Source organism: Leuresthes tenuis, unplaced genomic scaffold (assembly GCF_036924035.1).
Source record: "Leuresthes tenuis unplaced genomic scaffold, fLeuTen1.0.hap1 SCAF_17, whole genome shotgun sequence".
Lineage (NCBI taxonomy): Eukaryota > Metazoa > Chordata > Actinopteri > Atheriniformes > Atherinopsidae > Leuresthes > Leuresthes tenuis.
Window position 1 is genome coordinate 11,926,785 of NW_027325371.1, and position 17,068 is coordinate 11,943,852.

At 42.4% G+C, this 17,068-nt stretch overlaps 1 protein-coding gene across 5 annotated transcripts; it reads left to right on the top strand.

Annotated features, from left to right (window-relative positions):
* Window positions 1–325: 325 nt before the first annotated feature.
* LOC140273184 (transcription factor MafG) lies at window positions 326–14,354 on the top strand. 5 transcript variants are annotated; one of them, XR_011908008.1, is made up of 4 exons: window positions 1,151–9,015; window positions 10,423–10,495; window positions 10,589–11,114; window positions 11,370–14,354. XR_011908008.1 is itself a non-coding variant. In XM_072368701.1 (3 exons), exons 2-3 carry the CDS (start codon window positions 10,460–10,462, stop codon window positions 11,039–11,041), a joined length of 489 nt encoding a protein of 162 aa, XP_072224802.1. In that variant the 5' UTR covers window positions 326–408; window positions 10,423–10,459; the 3' UTR covers window positions 11,042–14,354. The 5 variants fall into 5 exon arrangements, 4 of the variants coding, with proteins under 4 accessions (XP_072224802.1, XP_072224803.1, XP_072224801.1 ...); XM_072368701.1 differs by lacking the exon at window positions 1,151–9,015 and adding an exon at window positions 326–408 and having other exon boundaries at window positions 10,589–14,354; XM_072368702.1 differs by lacking the exon at window positions 1,151–9,015 and adding an exon at window positions 430–1,139 and having other exon boundaries at window positions 10,589–14,354.
* The last annotated feature ends 2,714 nt before the right edge of the window (window positions 14,355–17,068 follow it).

The following is a 17,068-nucleotide window of genomic DNA, read 5'->3' on the forward strand; positions in this document are numbered from 1 at the left end:
GAAACATTTGCATTTGAAAGCGTTCTGATCCAACCCCGGTTATTCAAATAAAGAAAATACACTGGGGTTTTCACGTTAATTAACAGTATATAAACTATGTAACGATATATTAATACACACACACACACATATATATGTTTATATATATATTTTTTTTTTTAATGTTTGCGTTTCTTATGAGGAAAGGTGATCTTTCATGAATGAAGACACGTGACCAAACACGATGACGTCTGGCTTCGATACAAGAAAGGAATCAACAAGGAGAGCAAGAGCTGGTATCTGGAAATCGCTTTTGTCGGAGAAACCGAAATTCAGATGTGCCTCTAATGTTCGGTCATCTGACCGGGGGGTTAAGAAGAGGAGTTTGGCAGCTTTGACTTCCGAGAGCGTCATTTTTTTAAAAGTCAGGTGGGTCTGGAAAGCAAACAGAGGCGGTGTTGTTATGCTGAGTGTGCATGCCTGCGTCTCGTCGCTGACAAGCGGTTAGCTTAATAGGTTAGCATAGCTAGCTCGTCAAGTTAGCTTGATTGATACAAGAAAGGGATTTCAAACTAATATGTCCGCTTTACTCAGGCAGTTAAATACACCATATTCTCCTAACTAAGGGGCTTATTTTGAAAGTTTAAACTTGAAACGCTAGGTTGTGGTTGAGAGCAGACAAGACTTGGCTCCTACTACGATGAGCTGGCGGCTAATCTTTTGTACACTCATGTGCTGCGAATAAAACATTCAGATTTTGGCTTGCGTGCCGCGGGACTTGCCAGTCATTTCGCGCGTTCATGGTATTTCCCCCCCCGGGTTGGTAACGATTTGATGCCGTATTGCCACCGTTATAGTAAGCAGGCTGAGCACGGGGATTTCCTCATTTGCTTGTTTTGTAGGCGGGGAGTTGTTTGTCACTTTCACAAGCGAGAGCTGTGAGGTTGGAGTGCCGTGGAATGTCAAAAGCGTGTAACCTGTGCGGGTCGCCTCTGCGATAATTAGTTTGTCTGGACGTCTCCGTGTGCCGTCCACCGTGTCGCGGCGCTTCTTGGTGGTTTGTCAACTCATGCGCTTCTCCGCTGGTCAAACCTGCTGCTTCATCACCTCGTTGTGCAAAGGAGCAAGCGCGAGCCGAGCCAGCGGTTTAGCGAGATCAGGTTGGTTGCAATATTCTCTCGTGACATTTCTACCAAAGACGAACGTGATTATTAATCCCGATGATCATGGTGTTCGTATTGTGCAGCGTCTGTCCGTGCTGGGGTTGAACATGTCAGGGAATCGCGTTCAAACAGTCGTTTCGTGCTGAATTGCTTCACCTGAAGTGACAATTCATTTAACCACGAGTTAAATTGTAACAATGGCTGTGCCAAAATCAAACCCGGCGTCCTTGGATCTATTGGAGCAGCCAAACACTTTACAGCAGCGCTGTTTTATTTCCTAAGCCGACGAGCAAGTAGCGATGTTTTTTAGTTTTTTTTTATTATTTTTTTTTAATCATGCTGAATCATCACAATGATGCATTTAGACGTTCTCAGAATCCACCTCGAAATACGGCGCCGCCGGACAAAGGTCTGCTCGCTGGATAAGGGTCGATGTTTATCAGCCAGCCGCCGTTATTATAGAGGGGAGATGGATCGAAATGGTGCTCGTTTCTTGGGCAAGTCGGTCCTCGAGCCATGAGCATCAAGTGATGACCATCATGCGTTTATCAACGGCCTCATCAACATTCAGCTGAGAATGTACATTTTATTGCAGCGCTGTCATGATGCACATCAACAAGCAGGGTGCGAGTCCGCTTAGTCCAACTGCTTTGGTGTCAACAGCGACGTCAAAGCCATTTAGAAATTGCACGATAAGCAGATATTATGCATATGTTGTGTTATATGTATATATATATAGATGTTCCCGCAGATGTAGATGTTTAAATTGGGTCATGTGTAATTATGGGCACCTGATCTAGGCATCAATTGAAGGTACACGTTTAGTGAAATGTGACATGCTGAGAGTGCCTTTTGTTTTTGTTGTTTTTTTGCCGGACAGTATGCTTAATGCCGTTTAGCAAGCCTGCTTCCTTATGACATAATTTAATGCAATGTAACTCCTAATTTGTGTTATTTTGGGTCTGACAGCTGCTCTTGCTTCCCTGTGTGTGACATGATGAAATTTGCTGCCGATTAGGGTACACACTTATAGAGGGCGCAGGTAATGAATTATCCATGCGGAGTCTCTGTGCAATTTGAAAAGTCACCTTGGAAACTGTTGAGCCACATATATAGGCAAGGCTAAACAGAGAGAAGTTGCCCGTTCTTGCTCCGATATCCAACTTATTTCATCATCTCTGTTCATGCGAGCAGGGCATTGAAGTGTGTTTAGCAGACAGGGCAGCCCTACATCAGAAGCTCGGCTTTGCAATAAAGCATAATGCCCATCTCTGCCTTTCTCGGCAGGTAACAAGGAAAGATGATGGTCCATATGATTGGCTGATGATGCTGGCAGCGATGTGTAGATGGAAGCAGGGGATGGTGGAGATCAGCTCTTAGATTGAGCCCCTATTTCATCGAGGTAGCAAAGATAAAATAAAGCTGGACGCCGTGGAGGTGAACCGAGTGCACACCTCATACCCAGCGGTGTTTCTCAGGACGGCGGAGGTTGGAAGAGGATATGTGAGGTTGATGAAACACGAGGCAAGACTTAACGCTGCACAGAGTACAGTCTGGCCACAAACACCTTTGTATGGCCAATACAGCTGTGTCTTGGGAGTAGTTGCGCCTATTCGGGACAATTAATAGCCTTCAGAAAAGAACACAACTGTGGGATTTGTGCACAAAAGTGCTTCTTTAGCTGGACGGGGAAATAGAAATGCCTGGAAGGAAGGAAGGAAGGAAGAAAAAAGATCAATACTTTTTTTTTCTCCCCCTTTTTGCAATAGTTGGGAGAATGTTGGTGATGAAACCTCGTGCAAGTGTTATGCGGTTTATGATTGCTTAGCATTGCGATATGTCCGCTCCACTTCTCAAAGTATTACTTTCATCCAGACCGAGTCGCAAGTGTGTTTGATGAATTTCTTGGAACTCGAGTTAGACCCAGCATGTTCATTAGCGCTCTCTGTTTATTCATAATTTAGGATAGTCAATATAAGACCCAAGTTGGTGAGTATGGCTTTCTGCTGGCTGCTCTTTTTCATGTAACCTACTTTTATCTCGGCTAACGTCTGCACGGGACAGGTCGGTGTTAGTCTGAAAGTGATTAAGGCAACTACTACAATTGTGGAAGAAACAAGTCGAAGTGAAGCTAGTGAATCACTCAGGATTTGTCTCTTTGCATTTTTTATTTTTTTAGTAGTTGTAAGAGCAAACGATTGAGTGGGAGATGGTAGGAGCTTGTGTGTATAACCCACATTGTGAGGGAGCTCAGACTGAATCATGGTGACTTTAGCTAGTATTGAGTTAACAGATATTTTTGCAAATGCTTGTGGATCTCTGCTTATAACCAAACGATTAAATGGCAAAAGTGAAGCAGCTGATACTTGTATTTCTTTTTAATTGTCGTCTTTGTGTGTGATATCCTGAGGGCACACCCCGTCCGTCCCGTCCAGCATAATTCGAACAGTGCTATTAATAGAAATTTGGCATCTCTTTTTTTATTCTCAGGTAATAACTCTTTGGCTTGAATCTGTTTGAATCAAGGCTCTCCACAGGAAAAAAATCACAGCGACACATTTGTTGTCTTGCCTTTTTTTATTTGCCGGAGCTCTCATCAAAGAGGGGTGTTCCAACTGAAAAGAGTCCACCCTGTGCAGGGCTATTCATTAAAGTCATGTGCTATATTTATGTATAAGTACTGCTCTGTTTAGCATGTGTGCTGCAAAGGCTGCAATGTTAGGTCAATGCTATATGCATTTAAAAAGAAGGCAAGCTCTAGTAAAACTCCTAGGTATTTTGCCAGTGTGTGGGTTGCCTATAACCCTTACTTCCTCTGCCAGTGCAGGGTTGGAGTATCAAGAGCTATTCTCTTCTTGTTTAATCAAGTCCTGCAGGCAGATACTGTGGAAGGCCAGTGTCTCTTCACCTTCTGCTTTTTACTAACGGAGCATCTCTTAAGGTAAAGAGCAGCTACTGAGCATGGGAGTAGCTTCTCCAAGTATCGAAACATCATTTAATGCAAACCAGTCCTTTTAAATCAGCCTCACATAATCAGAAAATACGAAGCCCCTCAAGGGCAGTGATTCATGGTTGCACTATAAAAGACATGAACTGGTTGCAGAATCCAGGCATGAATGTGCCACGTGATGTTCTGCATTTGACAGTCTTCCTGCTTTTTCTTTCCTTTTTTCATTTTTACAGTCTAAAGTTGTGGTATTTGTGTTTATCTCTCGCTTATCTTTCTTCAGGCCTGATCTCAACAAACAACTAAAGTAAATTTGAAACTGGCAAACCAGTGAAAATACTGGCAAACACATTTGCTATATTGCCATATGTTTTTGGACTCGAAGGAGAGAATAACCACATATTTGAGATGAGAAATATTCCCTCAGTGCCTTATTTACCCATATATGTTGATCTTGAAAAGCTGGTCGGAATCTTAATCTGAGACCGAGTGGACCCATTTAGTCGGTGTAGAGATGGATTTTTATTATTTTTTTTATATATTTCAAAAAGAAAAAGCATTCCTAAACCTCCTAAAATCTGGAGTTTTCTGTCCACGAAAACCTTTTTGTCGGCCTCTGAAGAAAATCTGAATATGAGATAAAAACGTTGGAAAGGTTAAACTACTTTCATTGTAACGTCAACCGTGCCTTTATTTTTATTGTTATTGCTAATAAAAAGGTTTTATATAGCTTGAAAATGATGACGTACAAATGAAAGACTCATCATTCTGAAACAGAGAAACATGCCTACAATATAAATATGATAAAAATTCAACGTTTCTTCTTGTCCCTCTTATTGCATTTCTTTGTAAACATAGAAGCGTGGCTACCACAGCCACTGGCTCAAATTTGAGCAGTTAATAAGTTGAGACTAAAGACTAACAGGAGCCATCTGTGCAAATTGTTCCAACTTTCAATACTCAACGCGAGGAAATTCCATTTTTAAAACTTCCTTTTTACGCTATGTTGGAAAAAAAAGAAATGGTCCCTAAATCCTTCGGTTAAAATGATGTTGTCTGAGCCTTTTCTGTACTTTGCTGTATCTTGTATCCACGTCGATTACAGTGTTTTCTTTAATAATAAGTAGTACTTAGGCCTGTCGCAGTAATGACATGATAATGTGATCATGATCATATGCGAGAAAAGTTGTCACTTGACATAAGTGTCTTCAGTTTTAAATCGTCCGGGTGAAACTGACGGAAAGGTCGTCTTTCTGTTCCGCTTTCAAACGTTTGACAGCTGACTGACCGACAGCTGACTGAGACTCTGGCCACAAACGGCTCCTCATTAAGGCGCATCCATCACTTCTTATGTTTGGCTGGCTGCATTTTTGGGGACATCTATGCGTGGCGTATGTCATTCTGAACCCAACCGCAGCAGCACATCCACGAGCACATTTGGTCTGTAATCCCAATGAAAAGGAGAGCTCAGTAACTCAATTAGTTGGCAGTTTATCAAACTTGAACCAGTAACACTATCAAATGGTGTTATTTGACAGATGGTGATATGCGAGGTATTTAGCCAGCGGCGTATTCCACTGATGGGCTTTATATAAGGAGGTGATTATTTATGTCATATCTGCCGTGTGCAAATTTTTTTTTGTGTGTACAAAAACCTAAAATGCAATATTTGTACGTTACTTTGAGTATTATTGAATCATCATGCGACTTGCGGTGGCACGAAAAGGAACAATAGATGCAATTTTCTGAATTGCAGGTAGTCTTGAACAATAAATCGTTGTTGTGACAGCCCGAGCCCTCTTCCAGATGTGCCAGCTGCACATGTGGGATGATGGACAGACCTTTGGTAGCAGCTGAATAACCCTCCATCGCAGGGGTCAGTTCTCTTTAAAGACGGGCATAAAATTTGGGGTAGTTTGCCGTTTCAGTCGCGCAAAGAACTTCCACCGGTCAGAAATACTGGCTTAGTCTTTCCCCTCTACTACAAGCGTATCACATTTCTCTCTAAAAGCTGCTGAATGATTTCTCCTCTCCCTCTTTTTGTCACTCTTATTTCACGCTCTGAATACTTAGTAGTTAATAGCTTCCCTCCCCTCTTCTCATCGTACCTCTCTTTTACACAGACGCACTCGCACAGCGTTTTCTCCCATCCACAGGTTTACACCACTCATCCCGTATCTCTCCCAGAGCTATCAGAGGAGTCTGATTTTTAATTTGCAGTTAAATGGCGCCCGACACATGGAGCTTGCTTGATAATTGACTTTGCTCAGCTGACAGGAGAAATGATTAGATCCGAGTATCGGGGCGATCTTTTCACATCTGAATTAGAAGGGAGGGACTAAAAGTAGAGGCTCTGATCAGGCAAAAATTGATGGGAAAGTCTGTTTTTGGCATACAGGCTGAAAGTATTGGCTGACAAGACAATCATGAGAAAGAGCTGGCACTTCTTTTATGTGTAATACACTTGTCTAATGTGCTTTTAAGCGTAAACGTGGTTATTATCATTCAATTTCCTCCTTTAAAAGTGCCTGATGATTGAGATGCTACAAACCTCATTTGTTATTAATAAGGCAAAGCGAACAACTGATCAAAGTGACTTAATATTTTAGCACTACTTACTTAATCATGTATGTGGGTTTTGCAAAGAGGAGTGGTGCTTAATGTTAACGTATGGTCGTATATACATTTGGGCCACAGGTGTCTCAGCTGGTGACGGCAGGGGAAAGGCATTCAAATGAGCCATATATGTGTAAAAGTAGCCCCGTCATGTGGCATCCATGGAGCGTGTTAGTTGTTATTCGGCTGTTATTTCCATTCAAACGAGTTGCTAACGTTGGATGCTGCGTGTGTTTTCCTGAAAACACTCTTTCATCAGCATGCACCTCTGCTGTCTAGTTTTATTCACTTCATTAGCAGGCTGCCAGTGCAAAGTGCTCAAAAGCTCCTTTTCAAGGATTGATCATGACAATTTATATTTGTATTTGCTTGAGCAGTTTTAGTAATCTCTCTCTCTCTCTATGTGAATACCTGTGTGTGTGTGTGTGTGTATGATTAGTGAGGTGATGCGCAATCCACTGCCCTGTCTCAGCAAACCTTATATCCTTTTAGTCCTTCTCAGCCATGTTTAGCATTCAGAAAGCAGGCGCTGTCGTAATCTGGATTCTGAGGCAGGTTGCTGGGGTTTTTGTTTGCTCTTATGGCCCTGATAATCTTGTTACACTGCTGTCAAGTGGAGCTGGCCCTCCCTGCAGCCCTGAACCACCACGTGTGCCATCTCCACTACCAGAAATACACGCCTCCCCACCCCCACCAGCCTGCCGCCATTTTGCGACAGTTGTTGATGGAAGAGCCTTGGATGTATCCTTGAAGAATCACCTCCTGAGCATCTTTATTCAGCCTCCCACCCCCGCCCCGTCTCCCACCCCCACCTTAGGCGACAGATATAAATATTCATCATAGGGATGCAGTGTGTGGAAGCTGTAGCTTTGGTTCCCCCTCAACAAAGAGGCCCCTGACTAATGGTGTCCATTCCTGGAATCCCCCTGGTAAGATCCTACGGAGGGGAGATCATTAGAGCGTGCTACATGCTCAGAACCAGGCCTATCATGTCACATCAGCATTTATTGCACCAGATTTATTTCCCAGGTATTTATTCATCATTATCCTTCTTGAGCATTAGTCTGAGCTTCCCTTCTGTAGATTTAGATGAACGAAGACAGCTTTGATGGCTGCCCAGGTTGCTCTTGTTTTGTTAGCTCAACTTGACAACTTCTGAATTGACACCAACATTCTGAAATGACACCTTGGTTTCGGTCCTTGCTGAGATCAGTGCATTTTATTTGTTTGTTTTTCTTTTTTTTTTTTCCCAGCTTCGCCTGTTCTACTCAAGCTCCTCTAAATGTGTCGACCATGCGTTTTACACAAGGCTTTTTCCTCTCGCCTGTTCCTATCATCTCAGCCTCTCTTTCCCTCCCTCTCTTCTTCTCTGTCTCCTGCCATTACCTTTCTCTGGGTGACCACACTCAGCGTTTTTCTATTTCCTGTGGGTGTGATGTCTCTCCTCCACAAGCAATCGGCTCTGATTTGTCAGCGTTCTTCCGGGGCGATTCATAAAAATTCAGCAAGCGTCTACAAAAGACGTCTGTGTCCCCGCACTTTGGCTCTACCTTCGGTGCCCCTGTGCTCCAAGCTGCAGCTTTCACCTGCTGTTCCTTTGGCTAGACAATAATTAATGAGAGGTAATATACACTAGGATTTGATCAAATTCTAAGCCATCCTGTCACAATCAAAGCACTCAGTGTAGCACCTCTGACATCACCTTGACATTGCTTATGGAAGATTTTAGGTGCGTTTTCCTTTCTTTGCCTCCGTTTCTATTTGTGTGCATGCTTCTTTGTCTCTGTGAGGTATGACATGCCCGGTAGTGGAAGGGAGCAGCTGTGCGTTGGACCTTGTCTGTGTTGTTCTGCCATGCCCTGTCATTGGTAGCCGTCTGTTGGCAGCAGCCTGTGCTGGAGGCTTGTAGCCTGGGTGAAATCTTTCCTCGGTGTCATATGGTGAGCTCTCGCCATGCCAAGCCATTCCTACTATGCTATCCCGCACAGCTGTTTGACAGAACAATCCTCAAACAATAATATGTGCCATTTCTTTGCATTATCAAGATTCCAACTGCTTTTTGAACAGTGATGGGTCTCGGCTGCCAAGAGGAAAATGATACGCTTAATTTGGGAGATAAAAACATTTTTTTGTCTAGCTTTCTGTTTTTTTTTTTTCTTCCAACTCTTATCCCAGTAGCTATTAGTGTAGTACTTTCCTGTCTATTTGTCCATTATCTGTGCATCATCAGGCAGACCATTATCCCATTATGTATTGCATCTGTGGTCCAAATGCTGACTGGAAATGAGTCACCACAAAGGCCTGTGAAAGGTAGGTGTTACTATCAGACAGCTATTCATAGCCAGCCCATCAGGGATGAAAGTATCACGTCTAAAAAGTCCTCAGTAGAATGTGAAAGTTTTTTCTCTGTATAGTCATTTTGTCTGCAGAGAAACATGAGCAGCCAGAGGAATTTTTTGAAGTGAAAGCATCAAGAACTCCCAGTCTGACCTCATGTTATGTCCCCAGCTTGTTTGATTGTGCCGTATTTAGGTCATTTTTAACAAGCGTCTGTCTCTCCCACTTTGGCTCAGGTGACCGGTCCACCTGTAGCAACCTTTTGTTGCCATGGAAATATCCTGGCCATCTTAGTGCACTTCATAGTTACGACTCATCTGTTTTTTTTTTCTTCTTCTTCTTCCGTTACTGAGCTCTTCTGCACACGACTAGCTTAATGTGCACGGAGGCTAGAAACGCCTGCTCTGTCAGGAGTTCCTTGTAGTAGTTCTTTTGATTCTATTTCTGTTTAAGGGGGGGATGCCTTTGTTTCGTGTTTTGGTGTTTAAAAAGTTGTAAGTGCCTGTGTGTGTGTGTGTGTGTTTGTTTATGTGCTCGGTAGTAACACACTGTGCTGGCTGTGCAAATCAGCTTACCGAGGCAATGTGCTGGCTGGGCTGACTGTGGTGGGTGTCTGTGTCGCTGACACAGCATCTACTGTGTGTGGTGTAAAGCACCCAGGGCCACAACCGTGTGTGTGTGTGTGTGTTTGTGTTCTTATCCTGTGACAGAGCTCACACTGTAGAAAGCACCCGACCCTCTGTCTGTCTTAACGCCAGTAGCTTCGATTTCTTGCCGGCACAGCTTCTCTTGGTGTTTCCCCAGTGCTGGTTTGATAGAATAAACTGCAGTGCAGCCCTGTTATTCTGGATGGTACTTTGTCTCTGCATCAGTTGCAATATACCCCCGCTTTGTTGATTTAAGAGATTATATCAGAGCCTGGGCCAAGACAAGTTCGACCGTGTATAGTGGCTGCCCCGCATCCCTTTAATGAGTGCATATTAGCTGAGTGTGGATGTACATGAGAAAGACTTCCCCTTAAGTTCTGTTTTCCAAGAAATTCAAATTGCTGCCAGCCAATTAGAAGCTGATTTCCTTGTGACTACTAATACTGTTTGAATACAGGATTCAACAGAGAGACCTTTAATGCTTTTTTGCCTAATTGTACTACTTTTCCCCTTCAGCCTGACCTATGCAGGAGTTCAAGTCATTGAAGTTTTTGCTGTGGTAGGTGCAGCAAAAGTCCATGTATTAATTCTTCGACAAACTTACTTTCACTTAGAAGTCTGAAGTCCTTGACCTACTTTTATCCTTGGGATGTAGTCCTGCAGTAGCTTCTTTTTGAGAAATAGTTTCATTAGCCTTCTCTCATGCTATTGTTTATGACTTCTCTTTTCACAGAACAACTAGCAGTACAGGTGGACGCAGCTCTCGTGGCATGACTACCACAAACAAGGGAAACAAGGCCTTAAAGGTAAAAAGCGTTCATGACATTTACCAAAGCAGTGGCGACTTTAATATACAAATGTCAGTAAAAAGAGCAGCACTGACTAGTGTGCGTCTGCAGGTGAAGCGGGAGCCTGGGGAAAATGGCACCAGCCTAACAGATGACGAGCTGGTGACCATGTCAGTGCGGGAATTGAACCAGCATTTACGAGGGCTGACGAAAGAAGAAATCCTGCAGCTGAAACAGCGGCGGCGCACCCTGAAAAACCGCGGCTACGCCGCGAGCTGCCGAGTCAAGCGCGTCACCCAGAAGGAAGAGCTGGAAAAGCAAAAGGCTCAGCTGCAGCAGGAAGTGGACAAGCTGGCCACAGAGAACGCCAGCATGAAGGTGGAGCTGGACGCTCTGCGTTCAAAGTACGAGGCCCTCCAAAGCTTTGCCAGGACTGTGGCACGCAATCCTGTCGCCTCAACAAGGGGACCTATGGCCTCTGTGATAGGGCCCCTCATCCCTGGTAAAGTAGGTGCCACCAGCGTCATCACCATCGTCAAATCCAAAACGGAGGCTAGGTCGTAGTAGCAGTGGGCACGAGGAAGATTTTCAAGGCTTAACTTGTCAGTGCATTCTAACATGGCACAGGATGTCTTGTGTAAGTTCTCAGTTTTACTTTGGCACTAACACTAACAGTATGCTTCCCAACTCACCCCTAATTATACCAATCAGCAGTCTGTGCTTGGTAGTAACCCAGGTGTATGTGGTTGTTCTAGGGTAGTAATTAATGAATTAATTGGTCTCAAATTCAGACTGTAATCATCTGATTGCATTTGGAAAAATAGTGTGTGCAATGTGCTTACCTCCTTAAGACTGAGCTGTTAAGTGTTCTTTTTTTCCTTTCTGTCCAAAGAATTGGCATTTGAAGAATCTCAGACGAGTACAACCAGTACAATTGTTACTAGTAGATGCCATTCCTCTCCTTCACCCCGACTGGAGGATGAGCGAACGCACATCTAACCACACGAAGCCCTTTGCTTGTTATTCTGCACTGACTTCAATAAGAAGCAATGACAAATGGTCACACCATTGGTCTTAATGCTTCAAGTCTTCAAATACAACCTGACTAATCCAAAACTGGTAAATGATTCTAATTTCTGATACTTTTTTTTTTGGTTTGTTGTCTGTCAAGAATATCGGCATGAAGTAATGCTCCCAAACCTAGCGTTCATTTTCTGTTTATGCATCCATGACAGGCTTCAGTGAAGTTGTCGACACGACTGGTAGATGCAATAATATATGTATGCACTGAAAACACAAAGAGATCTTGCGTATTTATGGTTCAATGAAAACGATCAGCAGTTCTTCGAAGTGTTGCTCCAGAGCTGAGTGCCATTCCAGTATGACAAGAATCTTCTACAATATCCGAAAACCTGAATGTTATCACAGTGATATCCTCATGTTTGGTGGGGACGGTGAAAACCACAGACATTTTGCTCATAGAGGAAATGTGTTGTTTTTCTTTAAAAGATAAATACATATATATATATATGTATAAAACAGCATTTTTTTTTTTTTGTAATTACTTGTTAACAGGGCCGTCATATATTTCCAAAAGAGAGTCTTTACACAAGCTTTACTGTTGTTAAAGTGTAGAAAACTTTGTCTAATGTTGAGTTCTTGGTTTTTATTACTAGGTAGATTAACTTCCATTGTTTATATAAATACAGAAAAAGAAAATGGTCCCAAAAAAAGTAAAAAAAAAAAAGTAAAAAAAATAAAAATAAAATAAAACCCTGTGACATCTTTTTTGCAATTGTACCGAAAGTGGCTTACTATTGAAGTCTGATAGCTTTTTTTAGTGACTAGGCGCGTACAGTGGGGTAGCGCGTGATGTGACGTGTAAGTGACAAGTTGACAGTGTCGTTCACTGTATAGATGTCAATGCTGTGCTATTTAAAACAATTCTGTAGAGCTAAACTAGATGGTGTAAACAAGGTCAAGTGTCTTTGTGCGTATTGGCATCTGTGATATCCTCCGCTTCCTTGGTGTTAGTTACAAATCATATTGTCATTAAGAGTTTACCACACGGAGCAGCGTAAGACAGAAATTGGTAAAATGGCATCGGAGGACATTAATTCTAAAGACTTTTGAGGCTTAAAGTGACGGGGAATAACGGTTGCGCCGCGATGTGTGATGCCTTCTAAATGCACCCTCCCTAACTTGAAATACAGTGGCTTCATTTTAGGGAAGAATTCAGTGTCATTCCAGCCTCTTACTTGATCTGATTAGATTGTAGGCCGCAGAAAGAATTGAAATGCAGTTCATCTGTGGATACGTTTCTTGACAAACCAGTGTGTCGAGACTATGACTTAAACATTGCGTAAGAGAAGTTGAAGGGAAACCACCACCATAAGGTTTTACCCCCACGGCTCTTCTGATTTAAAGCGGTAGGGTTCGGCTGACAGTTTGTATGTATGCACTAAGCTCCTGCTTGTTTTGCTCAGGACAAAACAGGCCGTGAAAAATGAACAAATTCTTTGAGATGAAAAACAAAGAAGCAGGGATGGCAGCTCTTTTTTTTTTTTTTCTTCTGTTGTGTTTTTTTTCTTCTTTTTTTTCCTTCTTTTTCTTATATTAAGCATGTCATTAAAGGGCTTCAATCCACACTCAGAAACAGCACGACCACGTAGAATTACAATCATGATCTGCTGCCAGCAGCGCTTCCTCTGTGCCAAGTGTTGTATCGCTTCCCCCCCCCCGCTCCTCTAAAAGGAGTTTAACACTGAAGCAGCTGCACACCTCAAGGTGAAAGCGGTTGTGTAACGACATTAACGGAATGCACTTCATCCAGGTCTCGCTCTCCTGCTGGCCGGAGCGTCTTACAGTGTCGGGCGAGGTGTTAAATCTACAGACGCTCTGAAAAGGACGTCTCAGCAGAACTCCATGCCAGAGATCTGGGTGCTGATTATACTGTCTGTGCGCGAGTATCCTCACTTTATCAACATGCTTAGCTATCTGCAGTGGCTGGTTAACTGTGGGAAAATATATATGTGACTCTTGACATAGCCCAGTATTGATGTTGGCGTCCGTATTGCTGTGGCAGTCTTGTGGAGTGAATCTTTTTCGTGTCAAGTGTCTTTAAGGTGTTCGAGTGGCGCTGTTGACCAATCTTTGAATCGCGAGATGACGACTCTTTCTCACACATACCAGTGTATAGTATGTAGCTGCAGTAGGTATTAATGACCATTGTGAAAAAGTGACCCTTAATATGCAACTCAGTGGAAAGGTGTGAGAGAGTAGATGTAAGAGTAATCAATATTGTCAAAGTTGCTGGAGTCTGTTGTTTAGTTGTTCTTGCTGGTATGTTTTTTTTTTATTTTTTAATTTTTATTTAATTTTTTTTTTAGTAAACTGTTTTTGCTTCCATGAGTTGAAGAGCAATTGGCCCTCTTTTTCTAGCATTTAAACCGTAATAATTGAAAGGAACCACGAAACAAACGCACTCGAGCCTTACTCAGTTCCTCTGCTCTTAAATTAGCCGAGCTACAGATCCATGAATTGGATGTAGACTGTGACTGAAACGTTCTTCTGTTACTTAAACGTTCTGCGCATAAAGTGAAGTGGATGCTACAAAAAATTCAGTCACAAGGGCCTCTTGCAATATATTTCGGTTTCTCTGGAATGCGTGTGTGCGTGTGTGTGTGTGTGTGTGTGTGTGTTTGTACGAGTGAGGTTCCTCTGCTGCTACACCAGTCATTAATGCTCGTTGTTTGCTGTGGCGTTGACCCCCAGCAGTTTTGTTCTCATTCTGTGTCGTGTGTATTTGAAACAGATTTTAAGACTGTAATTTGTTCTGCAGATTTAATTTTTTTATTTCGTTACTGCTTTTTTTTTTCTTTTTTCTTTTTTTTCTTTTTTTTTTTGAAGAAGAAAAATCCTGTTCGAGAGGAGAAATAAAAGCACTTCTGTGGCAGTCGAGTTGAACAGCTCTCAAGAGTTTTTTTTTTTTGTTTCAGTGGGGAATACGCTTTGTAAACAGTTTTTTCCTCTTACTTTGTGGAGTGGGTCTGTGTTTCAAAGTTATGGAAATCTGACTAAAGCGAGTAATACGAAGTTAATCTGTTTTTGTTATTTTTCTGTATGGGTTGTAATAAAATATTGCAGTACTTTGTATGAAAACAGAATAGTTAATTGTAACTATTTATAAATTAAATTATTGTACTTTTTGCAATCTGTAGATAAGTACTATGTATTCATATACAGTAACAACTGTGGATTTAAATGTGATTCTCTGAAGTGTCTAAGTTATTGATGTATATATTGTATGTTTGTTGATACAGCTTACTTTATTTTCTATAAGAACAATAAAATGTTTTGGAAAAGGATCCTCGGCATCACTGCTGTCATTCCAGTCTTTTAAACCCGGTCGAAATTGGGTTTTGTTATATTCTGTGGCGTCATTGACCCAGTTTGATACTTGTAAAAATAAACTGGCGGAGAAGGCTTTTTGCTGTCCAGGGTGGGTTTTAGAAGACAGCGATCATTTAGATGGCACAATTTCTTTTTCTGTGATCCAAAAAAAGCTATTGGGCGACCCACTTTGGCTAACCTCAGTGGACGTATTTTTGGCCCGACACGAGTAAAACATTAGAGTCATGAAGGATGTCTAGGTGTGCTTGTCCTAGATTAGGAGGAGTAGTGAGTTAGTCATCTCTGCTCCCTGTGGAGCTTCTCCCCCCCACCCCCTCCTGTCTCAGTGCGCCTCATCAAACATCAGCCTCCTCAGCACCGTTTCAACCCCAGCACATTCAAAACCCATCTCATGAGAAAACTCGCACAGACAAAGAGACAGATGGCTGAAGACGAGCGACATCTTACCACTTCATCCTGCAGGGCAAGTCCGAACCCCAGAGCCTCAGTGTGGTTGCAGCGATATTGTTCCTCTGTTCTCTTAAACGCAGGAGGCCTCTACAGGTCTGTGTGACCTGTGCCTTAAAACACGCTCTTCTTCTCTCCTTGGATGCCTGCCCCAGACACCCACATGGCCTCTGAAGAGTTGATTAATTTGGCGGGTTGGGTTAAGGTGAGTAGGGGGGGCTATCTAGGACAGCATTCTTCATCTTCACCCACTTCTGCAGCAGGTGCCTGCCCCAGTTCTCAGACCACAACCTGCTGCACAATTAATGTTGCCATCGCCATCAGCAGGACTGATAATTTACAACACGTGCCCTGCCAAAACTTGGCATGGGGGCTAAATCGTGCAAAATACCATCCGAGCACAGGATACGCCCTATCATTGATACCACATTTGAGCAAAAGATTTGTTTTTGCTCGCATTGAAAATGATTCAGATCGGTTAAGGCTGATGTGAGGAAAGTCTTGTTCTCATAATCTTTATGATTTGTTAGAGGTGTTGTCACTCAGTATTGTGAGAAAAGATGTCACGCAGATGAAGAGACTAGACAACAGAGCTGAGGATGTTTGAACTGAATTTGCTCAATTATGTGGGCTTAGGTTTCCCTCTGCTGGCACTTAAGTGTAAGAACCACATATGATCCAGCAGGGTTTTTCCACAAGATGACACCACATCCTTCCAACAGAAGGATTCCCCTAAAGAGACTTACCAAGGTAAAATTAGACTTATTCAACCTCTTGTGCAGAGTAATGGACTGTTGCTTAAAATGAACGTCAGTCAGCAGTTTAGAGGGATGTCCACTTGTAGTATGTTGTCTTACAGCTTGTTTGAGACTGCTTATTCTTGTTCTAACTTACACATTTTTACTTTTAGAGTCTGACACGTGAAATTCTGCAGTTTCAATAGTTTGTATTTCTGCAAAAGAGAGATGTGTGAAGGCAGATTGTTCAGGAATGAATTATACTAAGAGGTATTCAATAGGTGAATTACTGTCACACTTTTTTCTTTTTTCGCAATATTTAAACGATGTTGGTTGGTACAAAACACTCTGAAATGACCTAAAGGTAGAATGAATCCTGACTGAATTACTATAGAATGTTTACCGATATAGATATTTATGTCATGGCTGGTTGAAACTCTGTCTGTGCTCTGGGATCATATGTTTTTGTAGGACATGTCAGATTCAGTTCAGACGGTATAAAGGTGATACACGCTAATGTGCTCTAATTTGTGAGCTGGCTGTATTTTCATCCCAATCATGCGAGAGAAATCCGTGTAGAATTGCAAAAAGCAGATAGAATATACATGTATTGTTCTTATCTATATTATGGTGTTATTTTGCAGCATTTTGTCGAATAAACTCTAAGTAAGCATATCTTAATAATTATTACTTCTCTCACCTGTTTGCCATTAAAGACAACTAATCAGGCATCTGAAGCCATGCATTGTCACGTGATGGTGGGACGTCTGCGTTATGTAACAACGTTCCAGCTGCATACGCACACGAGCTCCCAGTCATACGACTCGTTTTGTGTCAAGTGAGAAATACTGAGTTGGGCTTTGGTTTTTCAAAATAAATCCCATTTACGACCATTGAAGGGGCTTTGGTTTAAGTATGGTGCGCTCTTCCCTTGCGTGTTCTCTGCGTTCCTTGACTAACTTGACGCGCGACGTGCCGTGCGTCCCTGCGTCGT